The 12,500-nt window shown below is 39.9% G+C and overlaps 1 protein-coding gene across 1 annotated transcript in view; it reads left to right on the top strand.

The window, feature by feature from the left end:
- LOC128689595 (uncharacterized) overlaps window positions 1-12,500 on the top strand; it is a 268,208-nt gene that overhangs the window by 255,102 nt on the left and 606 nt on the right. Inside the window, exon 15 of the mRNA XM_070087727.1 lies at window positions 10,400-12,500. This exon is cut by the window's right edge and continues 606 nt beyond it. Within this exon, the coding sequence (XP_069943828.1) occupies window positions 10,400-11,637 (1,238 nt within the window). The 3' untranslated portion in view covers window positions 11,638-12,500. The remainder of the gene's footprint in view (window positions 1-10,399) is intronic.

The following is a 12,500-nucleotide window of genomic DNA, read 5'->3' as shown; positions in this document are numbered from 1 at the left end:
GGTAGCAGAGCAGGAGATGCGCAAATTAACATTAAGATCGACAACACTCTAATTGCCAGGCATAATGAGGGCAAATTCCTAGGCCTATACCTCGACAACAACCTGAACTTCAGCACCCATATCCAACACATAACCAAAAAAGTATCCAAAACGGTTGGGATCCTCTCCAAGATACGATACTACGTGCCGCAAACTGCCCTTCTCACACTATACCATTCACTTATATATCCATACCTCACCTATGCTATCTGTGCTTGGGGTTCAACTGCAGCAACACACCTAAAGCCAATAATAACCCAACAAAAAGCCGCAGTTAGAATAATCACTAAATCCCATCCCTGGCAACACCCCCCCCCCCCCACTCTTCATAGATCTAAACTTACTCCCTGTTCAGTACATCCACACTTACTACTGTGCAATCTACATCTACAGGACCTTAAATTCCAATATTAACCTTGACCTAAAACGCTTTCTTGATAGTTGCGACAGAACCCACAGGCACAACACCAGACACAAACATCTCTATGACATTCCCCGTGTCAGACTAAACCTTTACAAAAATTCAATGTATGTCAAAGGCCTTAAAATCTGGAACACCCTACCTGAAAATTCTAAAACTGCAGACACATTCATCACCTTCAAAACTACCATCAGAAAACATCTTATCTTCCTGATACACCCTGTCAACTAATTACACGAATACCACCTGGTGGTTAACACTTACACTCGCTCAGCCATTTGACCATAAACAGAAATATCAATCTCAATCTCAAAATAATGAATCTTAACTAGTCATAAGTTGGCCTGTGATACTCCAATACTGAAACTATGTATAGTGCCAAAACAAAAGCATTCACATTGCTAAACTCACAAACTAGTACGCATTTAGTCACTTAGCCATAATACCAACTTACCTCATAATTTTGTAATATTTTAAACTTAAGATTTAATTTAAGTCTGCCCGAAATGCCTAGCCATGCTAGGTGTTCTAGTGGTACACTCTGTAATTATTATTTTACTACATGTAAACCACACAATAACCAAATTCTGTAAACTCAGCATTGTAATCCTTATAGAGAATAAACTTTGAATTTGAATATACCCCTCTGGGTTTTCTTCTATTTTCTTTCTAGTTCTTATTTCTTGTTTATTTCCTCTTATCTCCATGGGGAAGTGGAACAGAATTCTTCCTCCGTAAGCCATGCGTGTTGTAAGAGGCGACTAAAATGCCGGGAGCAAGGGGCTAGTAATCTCTTCTCCTGTATATATTACTAAATGTAAAAGGAGAAACTTTTGTTTTTCCTTTTGGGCCACCCCGCCTCGGTGGGATACGGCCAGTGTGTTGAAAGAAAGATATATATATATATATATATATATATATATATATATATATATATATACATATATATACACACATATATACATATATACACATATATATATATATATAAATATATAAATATATATATATATACATATATATATATATATATATATATATATATATATATATATATATATATATATATATATATATATATATATATATGTATATGTATATGTCGTGCCGAATAGGCAGAACTTGCGATCTTGGCTTAAATAGTAATGCTCATCTTGCCATATAGGACAAGTAAAAATTTGTGTATGCAATAATTTCGCCAAAATCATTCTGAACCTAACGAAAAAAATATATTTCACTGTGTTTGTTTAGTTTAAATTACTGTAAACAAATGTAAAATATATTTAGTTGGGTTAGGCTAAAATAAATTGTTTTTGTTATAATAAGGTTAGGTAAGTTTTCTAAGATTCTTTTGGTGCAAAATTTAAAAATTTTTACATTAACATTAATGAAAAAAATATATCTTGAAATGTATAAAAGAAAATTTCAGAAAGGACTTAATTTTAAATGAGTTCTTGCTAATTGACCAGTTTTACATATTCGGAGAGACATATATATATATATATATATATATATATATATATATATAAATATATATATATAGACATAAATATATTATATATATATATATATATATATATATATATATATATATATATATATATATATATATATATATATATATATATATATATATATATATATATACCTACCATCCGACTTACGACCAAGTTCGGTTCCGAGAAACCAGTTGTAAGTCGAAATGGTCGTAAGTCAAACTTTGCTACTGAATATCAACAAAACATTTTTGTAATGACTTTATTTTATTGTTTTATTTTGGTATTTCATGTTTTACTTTACTCTTTATGCTGTTAATGCTGTATTTTATACTGTAAGGCTTAGGATAAACACTGTGTACAACACAAATACTGTAGTTGTTTATTTCCCAGAAATTTGGCATAAAAAACACGGTTGTAAGTCGAGTGGTCGTAAGTCGAGCAGGTTGTAAGTCGGATGGTAGATGTATATATATATGGGATCCACCTCTGGTGTAAATTGTGGGACCCATAGCCTCAGAGAAGTGGATAAAAAGGCTTCAAGGAAGTTAATTTTGATTTCTTTCTATACAGTCTCTCCTCACTTAGCTATACTCATTTACTGATGCCTCGGACTTACGACAGGCTCTCTGACCAGTATGCACACCTAAATATACATTAGAGTTGATTTCTGCTATTCTCTTTATTACAATATATAGTACACTACTGTATAAACATATACAATATTACAATATATAGTACACCAGAAACGTTATAAATGGTGCAAAGGTGACACTGAAACAAAATAAAAAATGATTGACACAAACTCATTACCATTATGGTATCCTCCTCAGTGACAAATTCGTTTACCGACGTGGTCTTAGAAACAGAACTCCATCGTTAAGTGAGGAGAGACTGTATATGTATGAATGTACTTGCCTAGTTGTGGTTGCAGGGGTCGAGTCATATCTGCTGGCCCCACCTCTTCACTGGCCATTACTGGGTCACTCTTCCTGAACCATGAGCTTTATCATACTTCTGCTTAAAGCTATGAATGGATCCTGCTTCCACTACATTGCTTCCCAAACTATTCCACTTCCTGACTACTCTGTAAATGAAGAAATACTAACATCCTTATGATTCATCTGTGTCTTCAACTTCCAACTGTGTCCCCTCGTTGCTGTGTCCCATCTCTGTCCACCTTGTCAATTCCTCTAGGTATTTTATATGTCGTTATCATGCCCTCCCTATCTCTCCTGTTCCAGTGTCATCAGGTCGATTTCTTGTAACCTCTGGGATCAGTCTTGTTGCAAACCTTTGCACTTTCTCTAGTTTCCTTACTGTGTGTGTGTGTGTGTGTGTGTGTGTGTGTGTGTGTATATATATATATATATATATATATATATATATATACAGTGGTACCTTGAGTTATGAACTTGATTCATTCCAGAAGGCTGTTCGAGTGCCGATACCGAACGAATTTGTTCCCATGAGGAATAATGTAAATTAGATTAGTCCGTTCGAAATTCGAGGTACCACTGCATATATATATATATATATATATATATATATATATATATATATATATATATATATATATATATATATATATATATATGCAATAAGATCACAGTAAACAGGTGATTTCAGAATATGCAAAACAACCACTCTGAAAGAATAGAGAAATTCCAAGCGCTTTCGTGAGTAGTCACGAAAGCGCTTGGAATTTCTCTATTCTTTCAGAGTGGTTGTTTTGCATATATATATATATATATATATATATATATATATATATATATATATATATATATATATATCCTTTGTATAAAGGCAAAGGGGATAGAAGAGAGTGCAAAAATTATAGGGGGATAAGTCTGTTGAGTACACCTGGCAAAGTGTATGGTAGAGTTATTATTGAAAGAATTAAGAGTAAGACAGAGAATAGGATAGCAGATGAACAAGGAGGCTTTAGGAAAGGTAGGGGGTGTGTGGACCAGGTGTTTACAGTGAAACATATAAGTGAACAGTATTTAGATAAGGCTAAAGAGGTCTTTGTGGCATTTATGGATTTGGAAAAGGCGTATGACAGGGTGGATAGGGGGGCAATGTGGCAGATGTTGCAGGTGTATGGTGTAGGAGGTAGGTTACTGAAAGCAGTGAAGAGTTTTTACGAGGATAGTGAGGCTCAAGTTAGAGTATGTAGGAAAGAGGGAAATTATTTCCCAGTAAAAGTAGGCCTTAGACAAGGATGTGTGATGTCACCGTGGTTGTTTAATATATTTATAGATGGGGTTGTAAGAGAAGTAAATGCGAGGGTCTTGGCAAGAGGCGTGGAGTTAAAAGATAAAGAATCACACATAAAGTGGGAGTTGTCACAGTTGCTTTTTGCTGATGACACTGTGCTCTTGGGAGATTCTGAAGAGAAGTTGCAGAGATTGGTGGATGAATTTGGTAGGGTGTGCAAAAGAAGAAAATTGAAAGTGAATACAGGAAAGAGTAAGGTTATGAGGATAACAAAAAGATTAGGTGATGAAAGATTGGATATCAGATTGGAGGGAGAGAGTATGGAGGAGGTGAATGTATTCAGATAGTTGGGAGTGGACGTGTCAGCGGTTGGGTCTATGAAAGATGAGGTGAATCATAGAACTGATGAGGGGAAAAGGGTGAGTGGTGCACTTAGGAGTCTGTGGAGACAAAGAACTTTGTCCTTGGAGGCAAAGAGGGGAATGTATGAGAGTATAGTTTTACCAACGCTCTTATATGGGTGTGAAGCATGGGTGATGAATGTTGCAGCGAGGAGAAGGCTGGAGGCAGTGGAGATGTCATGTCTGAGAGCAATGTGTGGTGTGAATATAATGCAGAGAATTCGTAGTTTGGAAGTTAGGAGGAGGTGCGGGATTACCAAAACTGTTGTCCAGAGGGCTGAGGAAGGGTTGTTGAGGTGGTTCGGACATGTGGAGAGAATGGAGCGAAACAGAATAACTTCAAGAGTGTATCAGTCCGTAGTGGAAGGAAGGCGGGGTTCGGGCCACCCTGCATTGGCAGGCTGGCCCGAAAAAGAAAAACTTTCACCATCATTCACTCCATCACTGTCTTGCCAGAAGGGTGCTTTACACTACAGTTTTTAAACTGCAACATTAACACCCCTCCTTCAGAGTTCAGGCACTGTACTTCCCATCTCCAGGACTCAAGTCCGGCCTGCCGGTTTCCCTGAACCCCTTCATAAATGTTACTTTCCTCACACTCCAACAGCACATCAAGTATTAAAAACCATTTGTCTCCATTCACTCCTATCAAATATATATATATATATATATATATATATATATATATATATATATATATATATATATATATATATATATATATATATATATATATATATGTATGTATGGAATAGAATTCTTCCTCTGTAAGCCATGCGTGTTGTAAGAGGTGACTAAAATGCCGGGAGCAAGTAACCCCTTCTCCTGTATACATTACTAAAGTTTAAAAGAGAAACTTTTGTTTTTTTTCTTTTTGAGCCACTCTGCCTCAGTAGGATACAGCCAGTTTGTTGAAAGAAGAATATGCATATTTTATTTTTTGGGCCGAATTCATATGTAAGTCCTAAACGATATAAGCTGGGAAGATAGACTAAGCAACATAGACCCCAACTTATGCCTAGAACAGATTAACTCTGTGGCACTTGATGTATGCTCAAGGCTTATTCCTCTAAGAAACAGGAGGAGTAAATGTAAAATAGAAAGAGATAGGCGCTCCCTTTACAGGCGACAGAAAAGAATGACAGAGCGGCTAAAAGAGGCCAATATATCTGAAATGCATAGGGAGACACTGGTCAGAGAAATAGCAAACATCGAACTAAAGCTAAAGGAATCTTATATGAGTCAGGAATCGCGGGAAGAACTAAAAACCATAAATGAAATTGAAAGAAACCCAAAGTATTTCTTTTCTTATGCCAAATCAAAGTCGAGAACATCCAGTATTGGGCCCCTACTTAAACAAGATGGGTCCTACACAGATGACAGCAAGGAAATGAGTGAGCTACTCAAGTCCCAATATGACTCAGTTTTTAGCAAGCCGCTAACCAGACTGAGATTCGAAGATCTAAATTAATTTTTTTATGAGAGAGCCACAGAATTTGGTAAACACAAGCCTATCTGATGTTATACTGATGCCAAATGACTTTGAACAGGCGATAAATGGCATGCCCATGCACTCTGCCCCAGGGCCAGACTCATGGAACTCTGTGTTCATCAAGAACGTGCTTTTACCATCCTATGGAGAGGAAGCATGGACACTGGGGTCGTCCCACAGTTACTAAAAACAACAGACATAGCCCCACTCCACAAAGGGGGCAGTAAAGCAATAGCAAAGACCTACAGACTGATAGCACTAATATCCCATATCATAAAAATCTTTGAAAGGGTCCTAAGAAGCAAGATTGCCACCCATCTATAAGCGCTGTATAGCCCTTGTGGTTTAGCGCTTCTTTTTATTATTATAATAATGCCACCCATCTAGATACCTATAAATTACACAACCCAGGGCAACATGGGTTTAGAGCAGGTCGCTCCTGTCTGTCCCAACTACTGGATCACTACGACAAGGTCATAGATGCACTAGAAGACAAAAAGAATACATATGTAATATATACAGACTTTGCAAAAGCCTTCGACAAGTGTGACCATGGCGTAATAGCGCACAAAATGCGTGCTAAAGGAATAACAGGAAAAGTTGATAGATGGATCTATAATTTCCTCACAAACAGAACACAAAGAGTAGTAGTCAACAGGGTAAAGTCTGAGGTGGCTATGGTGAAAAGCTCTGTTCTGCAAGGCACAGTACTCGATCCCATCTTGTTCCTCATCCTCATTTCTGACATAGACAAGGATGTCAGCCACAGCACTGTGTCTTCCTTTGCAGATGACACCCGAATCTGCATGACAGTGTCTTCCATTGCATACACTGCAAGGCTCCAGGCAGACATCAACCAAATATTTCAATGAGCTGCAGAAAACAATATGAAGTTCAACGATGAGAAATTTCAATTGCTTCGATATGTTAAACATGAGGAAATTAAAACTTCATCAGAGTACAAAACAAATTCCAGCCACCTTCAAGGACCATAACATTGTATCAATCGCATCTGCTAGGAAAATGACAGGATGGATAATGAGAACCTTCAAAACTAGGGATGCCAAGCCCATGATGACACTCTTCAGGTCGCTTGTTCTATCTAGGCTGGAATATTGCTGCACACTAACAGCACCTTTCAAGGCAGGTGAAATTACTGACCTAGAAAATGTACAGAGAACCTTCACGGCACGCATAGTGGAGATAAAACTCCTCAATTACTGGGAGCGCTTGAAGTTCCTGAACCTGTACTTCCTGGAATGCAGGCAGAAGAGATACATGATTATATACACCTGGAAAATCCTAGAGGGACTAGTACCGAACTTGCACACGAAAATCACTACGAAAGCAAAAGACTCAGCAGACGATGCAACATCCCCCCAATGAAAAGCTGGGGTGTCACTAGCACGTTAAGAGACAACATAATAAGTGTCAGGGGCCCAAGACTGTTCAACTGCCTCCCAGCATACATAAGGGGGATTACCAATAGACCCCTGGCTGTCTTCAAGCAGGCACTGGACAAGCACCTAAAGTTGGTACCTGGCCAGCCGGGCTGTGGCTCGTATATTGAATTGCATGCAGCCAGCAGTAACAGCCTGGTTGATCAGGCTCTGATCCACCATGAGGCCTGGTCACAGACCGGGCCACGGGGGCACTGACCCCTGGAACTCTCTCCAGGTAAACTCCAGGTAAGTAAATTATTAAACCCACTGGGCCCTTCAGCATCCCTGCCTCAGCTGACACACCATGATCTGCACTCCACTTCTGTAATTGGAAATAATTACATGCCTAGGGAATACAGTGGTACCTCAGTATATGTCCTTAATCCGTTCCAGGACCTTGAACTTATACCAGACAGGACGTATACCAAACGAATTTTCCCATAAGATATATAGGGAAAATGATTAATCCGTTCCCATGAAAAAAAAATCCTATTGTTACTCGCATATTATACATTGATGGGGTTATATAAAATAATTTAAACACTGCTTAATAGTAAAATACATAAATAAATACAAAAGAATTAGATGAAATAAATACAAATTTAACCTCACTTTACTTTGCTGAAAAGTCGAGTGGCTACTAGAATAGTGCTGAGAAGGGAGGAGGAGGAGGAAATGTTATTGTTTGGAAGGAGAGTCCCCTTCTCTTTTCTGTCTCTTTTCCCTATTTGGACCTGGTTCAAGCTCACCAGGTTTGACTTTTACTAAAAATCTGTTCAAAGAACTTTGCTTCTGCCTTCTCCTCAGGATGTTTTGTAAATATGACATTTTCTGGTCATCCCAGACAATGCTATTACAGCTTGTTTGGGCTTTGTTGGGGTGGTACTTCTCTGTAACGTTTTTGACGTCCATCCATTTGGCAAAGATTTCCTTGATTAATGAAGTAAGGGCTTCCTCTGTCTCCTCTCCCGAGCCTGAAGAGAGTGCATCCATCTTGGTTTTGTGCTTCTCCTCCTCAAGTTCCTGCAGCTCCTCAGTGGTCATCTTTTCCCTGTGCCCCTCCACTAACTCCTCCACATCACCATCACTCACATCCAGACCCATGGACCTGCCCAGTGAGACAATATACTCCACTATAGACACAGCCTCAGAGCCCTCGAAGTCCTTTTCAGCCACTACTTCTGGCCACAAATTCCTCCAAGCAGAGTTCATTGTTCTTTATGAAACTTCCTGCCAGGCTTTGTCAATGAGAGTTACACAATGGGTGACAGTAAAGTGATCTTTCCAAAACTCTCTCAGGATTAATTCTGTATCAGAGGTCGCTTCAAAGCACCTCTAGAATGGTGCTTTAGTGAAGAGTTTCTTGAAATTACTGATGACCTGCTGATCCATGGGCTGAATGAGAGGAGTCATGTTAGGGGGAAGAAACTTTACAGTGATGAAGTCAAACTCCTGTGGCACATAGTCCTGCAAGCTTGGAGGGTAAGCTGGAGCATTGTCCATTATGAGGAGGGCCTTCAGAGGCAAGTTTTTCTCCTCCAAATAACTTTTTACACATGGCCCAAACACAACATTAAACTATTGGCTGAAATATTCTCTTTTTACCCAAGCCTTGCTGTTTGACCTCCACATCACAGGTAACTGAGTTTTTTGCACATTATGTTTTTTTAAAGGCCCTCGAGTTTTCAGAGTGGTAGATCAGTAGAGGCTTCAGTTTGCAATCCCCATTTGTACTGTTACAGAACAAGAGAGTTAACCTATCCTTCATTGCCTTGTGTCCTGGTAATGCCTTCTCCTCTTGTGTAATATAGGTCCTGTTGGGCATTTTCTTCCAAAGCAAGCCTGTTTTGTCACAATTAAAAACTTGTTGGGGAACAAAACCCTCAGCCTCCACAAATTCCCCAAACTCTGTAACAAAATCATTGGCGGTATCTTTATCATTTTGACCCATACAAGTTCTAGCACGCAAGCCGTATTCCAAACAAAGGTCAAATACCAAGCAAAAATTTTCGTGTCCAAACAGGACATATACTAAGTTGGGTACCACTGTACTGTACACGAGTACTAAAGTTGAATAGGTGAAGAAAGGATCTAGTTACTTATGAGGGTAGTGAGCAAGTGAAACTCCCAAAGGGGTAGATTCAGTAACTGTGAAGACGAGCTTTGTATATAAATTCAAATATAAAGCCTTTGTTGGAGTTACGAGCCCCATCATTCATATTATGGGTAACAGTTACGTGAGCACTGCATGCATGCATGCACCACTTACTGTAATAATGTGCATAAGGATTCTTGTGTGTTAAGATATGATAATTCAGTGTAAGGGAAGAGTAATGTCATTTCTACTTAGCAACTTCAGATAATATGTACTACAGTAGTAATGTATGATTATCAAAACTTTGCATTAACAAATATTTTGACAATCATTGCTTAATTTATTAGTTTTTTTTTTTTTTACACTTCATGCATGCTTTACAAAAACTTAGTTATTCATTAACATAAGTATCAAAATAAAATCTCTATTCCTTTAGAAATAACCAATATAGTAATTATAAATAAAATTTGCTATTTACAGGTGGTTACGAAAGCAGGACGGTGTTAATGCACTCATCATTTTGGGTAACAGTGGTAACTGGCAAGGGTTGACAGTCCCAAGTGCATGCTGGTAATTACTGCCAGTTGTTTTGCTTACACTGATGAGTTTCAAAGAAACTGTTTTACTGGTGGGTAGGTGACTGTCAGCCCTGGCAAACAGTGTTGTTGCAGAGCTTGGTGAGCAGAATGAAGGAGCTGCCATTCCTACCTGCTCCTCTTCCATCCCTTCCCACCTTCCCTGTAGGTAGAGCGGCGCGCACTGACGCCCAATTGACAGGCTTGTGTTTCAGGCTTCTCTCCAGGGCCGGGCTCAGGCCGAGCAGATCCGGGCCCCACTAGGGAAGGAGATAAATACCGTGGACCTGTATCGCCTGCATCCTCCATGGCCTCCACCTTAGCGTCGTCAGTATTGGGTGGGTCCTATGTGGAGGTGAGACGAGTGGAGCGTGGCATCAGACGCAAACGACAAAACAGCGAAGGAGATTCGTTAGTATGGGAACGACATCGTGGGTGCGAAAGCGAGAGTGAAATGGTGTCGTCCACATCATCTCTACGACTAAATCAACGGCGAGGTTCAGAAGGTAGTGATGTAGAAGAAGTTAAAAAAGGGGTGTTTATGCAACTTCTTGAAAAAGTACGATTGCGTGACGAAAAAAAGAAGCATGACTATGAAAGTGACGTCGACGAAGGTCGCGCATCTTCAAGAGAGCGAGGTGCCGTAGGTAGAGTGGTGCACCGACTTTCTCGAACCAAGGTCATGCCTGATCATCACACTGACCGTTACCTTGACCTCGCGGCCGCTGCTTTTGATGCCTCGGCAATTCCCGAGAGGCCAAAGTCTGCCTGTGATAACACACTGTTGCGTGCAGCTGCCAAGCTGTACTCTGGAATCGGTTCAGTACGAGGTATTAGTAGCGAACCAGAACACAATCATGGCACAAGTGCTGAACGCTTGGATGAAAGCCAAGTTAGGGCAGTGGCCGCAGCCTGTCGCTCCCGCGAGAGCTCACTAGGACGAGCACGTTCAGCGGAGCGTGAGGCTGGCATTAGGACTCCGAAAGCTGTGCCAGTGCCTCAGGTGCCTCAGGGAGGTCAAGGTAAACCAGATTTTAATTTAGGGGAAGTAAAAGCCATTGTTCACGCTGAGCAGCTGGGAGGAACCAGCCGCAAATCTCCTGGCCGTAAAGATATTGAGACCATATATGCTGTTGCTACAGTCCCTCGCAAAACCACCTCCAAGAAAGAAAATATATATGAAAATGTCCCAATATCCACGGAAGTGTCCAGCAGGATTTACCGGGATGAATCCCACTCCAGACCGGTGTTCAAGAAACAAAACTCACTAGATGCTCTGCCGTCAGATGCCGGGAGGGGTGGCACAATGCGGAAAAGTGAGGGCGGCAGTGGCGCAGGCAGACATGGCACCCTGAGGAAGGCAGACAGCTTCGAGGGTCACGAGGAGGCTGTGAAGACCCTGGTGGCTGCTGTTCAGGAAACAAGAATATTAAGGAGAAAGAAGACTAAATGATCATCATTTATAGACTTAATTTTTAAAAGGACATCTTTTTACAAGTATTTTCAAGCCTGTCATTGCCTGCAGCTGAGAAAACTAGTTTTTCTTCTTTCCAATCCATTTAAGTGCTGGATAAATCAAAACGGTGGCCTGTCGAAGGAAATGAAACTAAGCCCTGAAAGGATGGAAAATGTGTGTGAAATCTGACATTACCAAAGACGTGGTGATTTTTTAAAGTGCTAAGTGTTGTGATAGAAACTAAGTACTGATGAGGTGTTTGCTCAGTGTTAGATATGAGAATGTGTTAGCAGTATTGCCAGTGTAATGTGTCCCATTGCAGTGAAAAACTACTGAATTTTATATAAGGACTTACAATGACTGTAAGTGGCAACAGTTCGCCATCAGTATGTACCGAGAGGGATCTAGTCTCTAACCAACGGTACATACACTTTGATGGACCAGTGTCTAGTTGATGGTATGTACCATGGGATGACCCAGTCCAGCTGACAGGCATATGCCGCAGACTGAGCCAAACATTTAGTTAACTGATCCAAACTGTAGTACATATCAAACCACAGGGTATGTACCATACCTCTCTGTAGTATATAGCCTGCTATACCACAGGATGGACAGGTCTGTTACTGACAGTAGCCTACATACCACAAGATGGTGTGGTATCTAGCTTGCAGTGTGTACCGCAGGATGGACCAATGCCTGGCTCTTGGTATAGTGCGTATCTTAGGATAAGCAGCATCTTGCTGGGGTGGAACATACTAAAATATGGTCCAATGTCTACTGAACGGGACCCACCACAAGATAGTGCAGTGATTTCCTACATACTTGTACATGAGTGAAAAAAATAAAAGGATAAAGTTTTG

Source organism: Cherax quadricarinatus, chromosome 22 (genome assembly GCF_038502225.1).
Source record: "Cherax quadricarinatus isolate ZL_2023a chromosome 22, ASM3850222v1, whole genome shotgun sequence".
Lineage (NCBI taxonomy): Eukaryota > Metazoa > Arthropoda > Malacostraca > Decapoda > Parastacidae > Cherax > Cherax quadricarinatus.
Note: the sequence above shows the minus strand (reverse complement) of the source record. Positions and strands in the feature narration are given on the sequence as shown.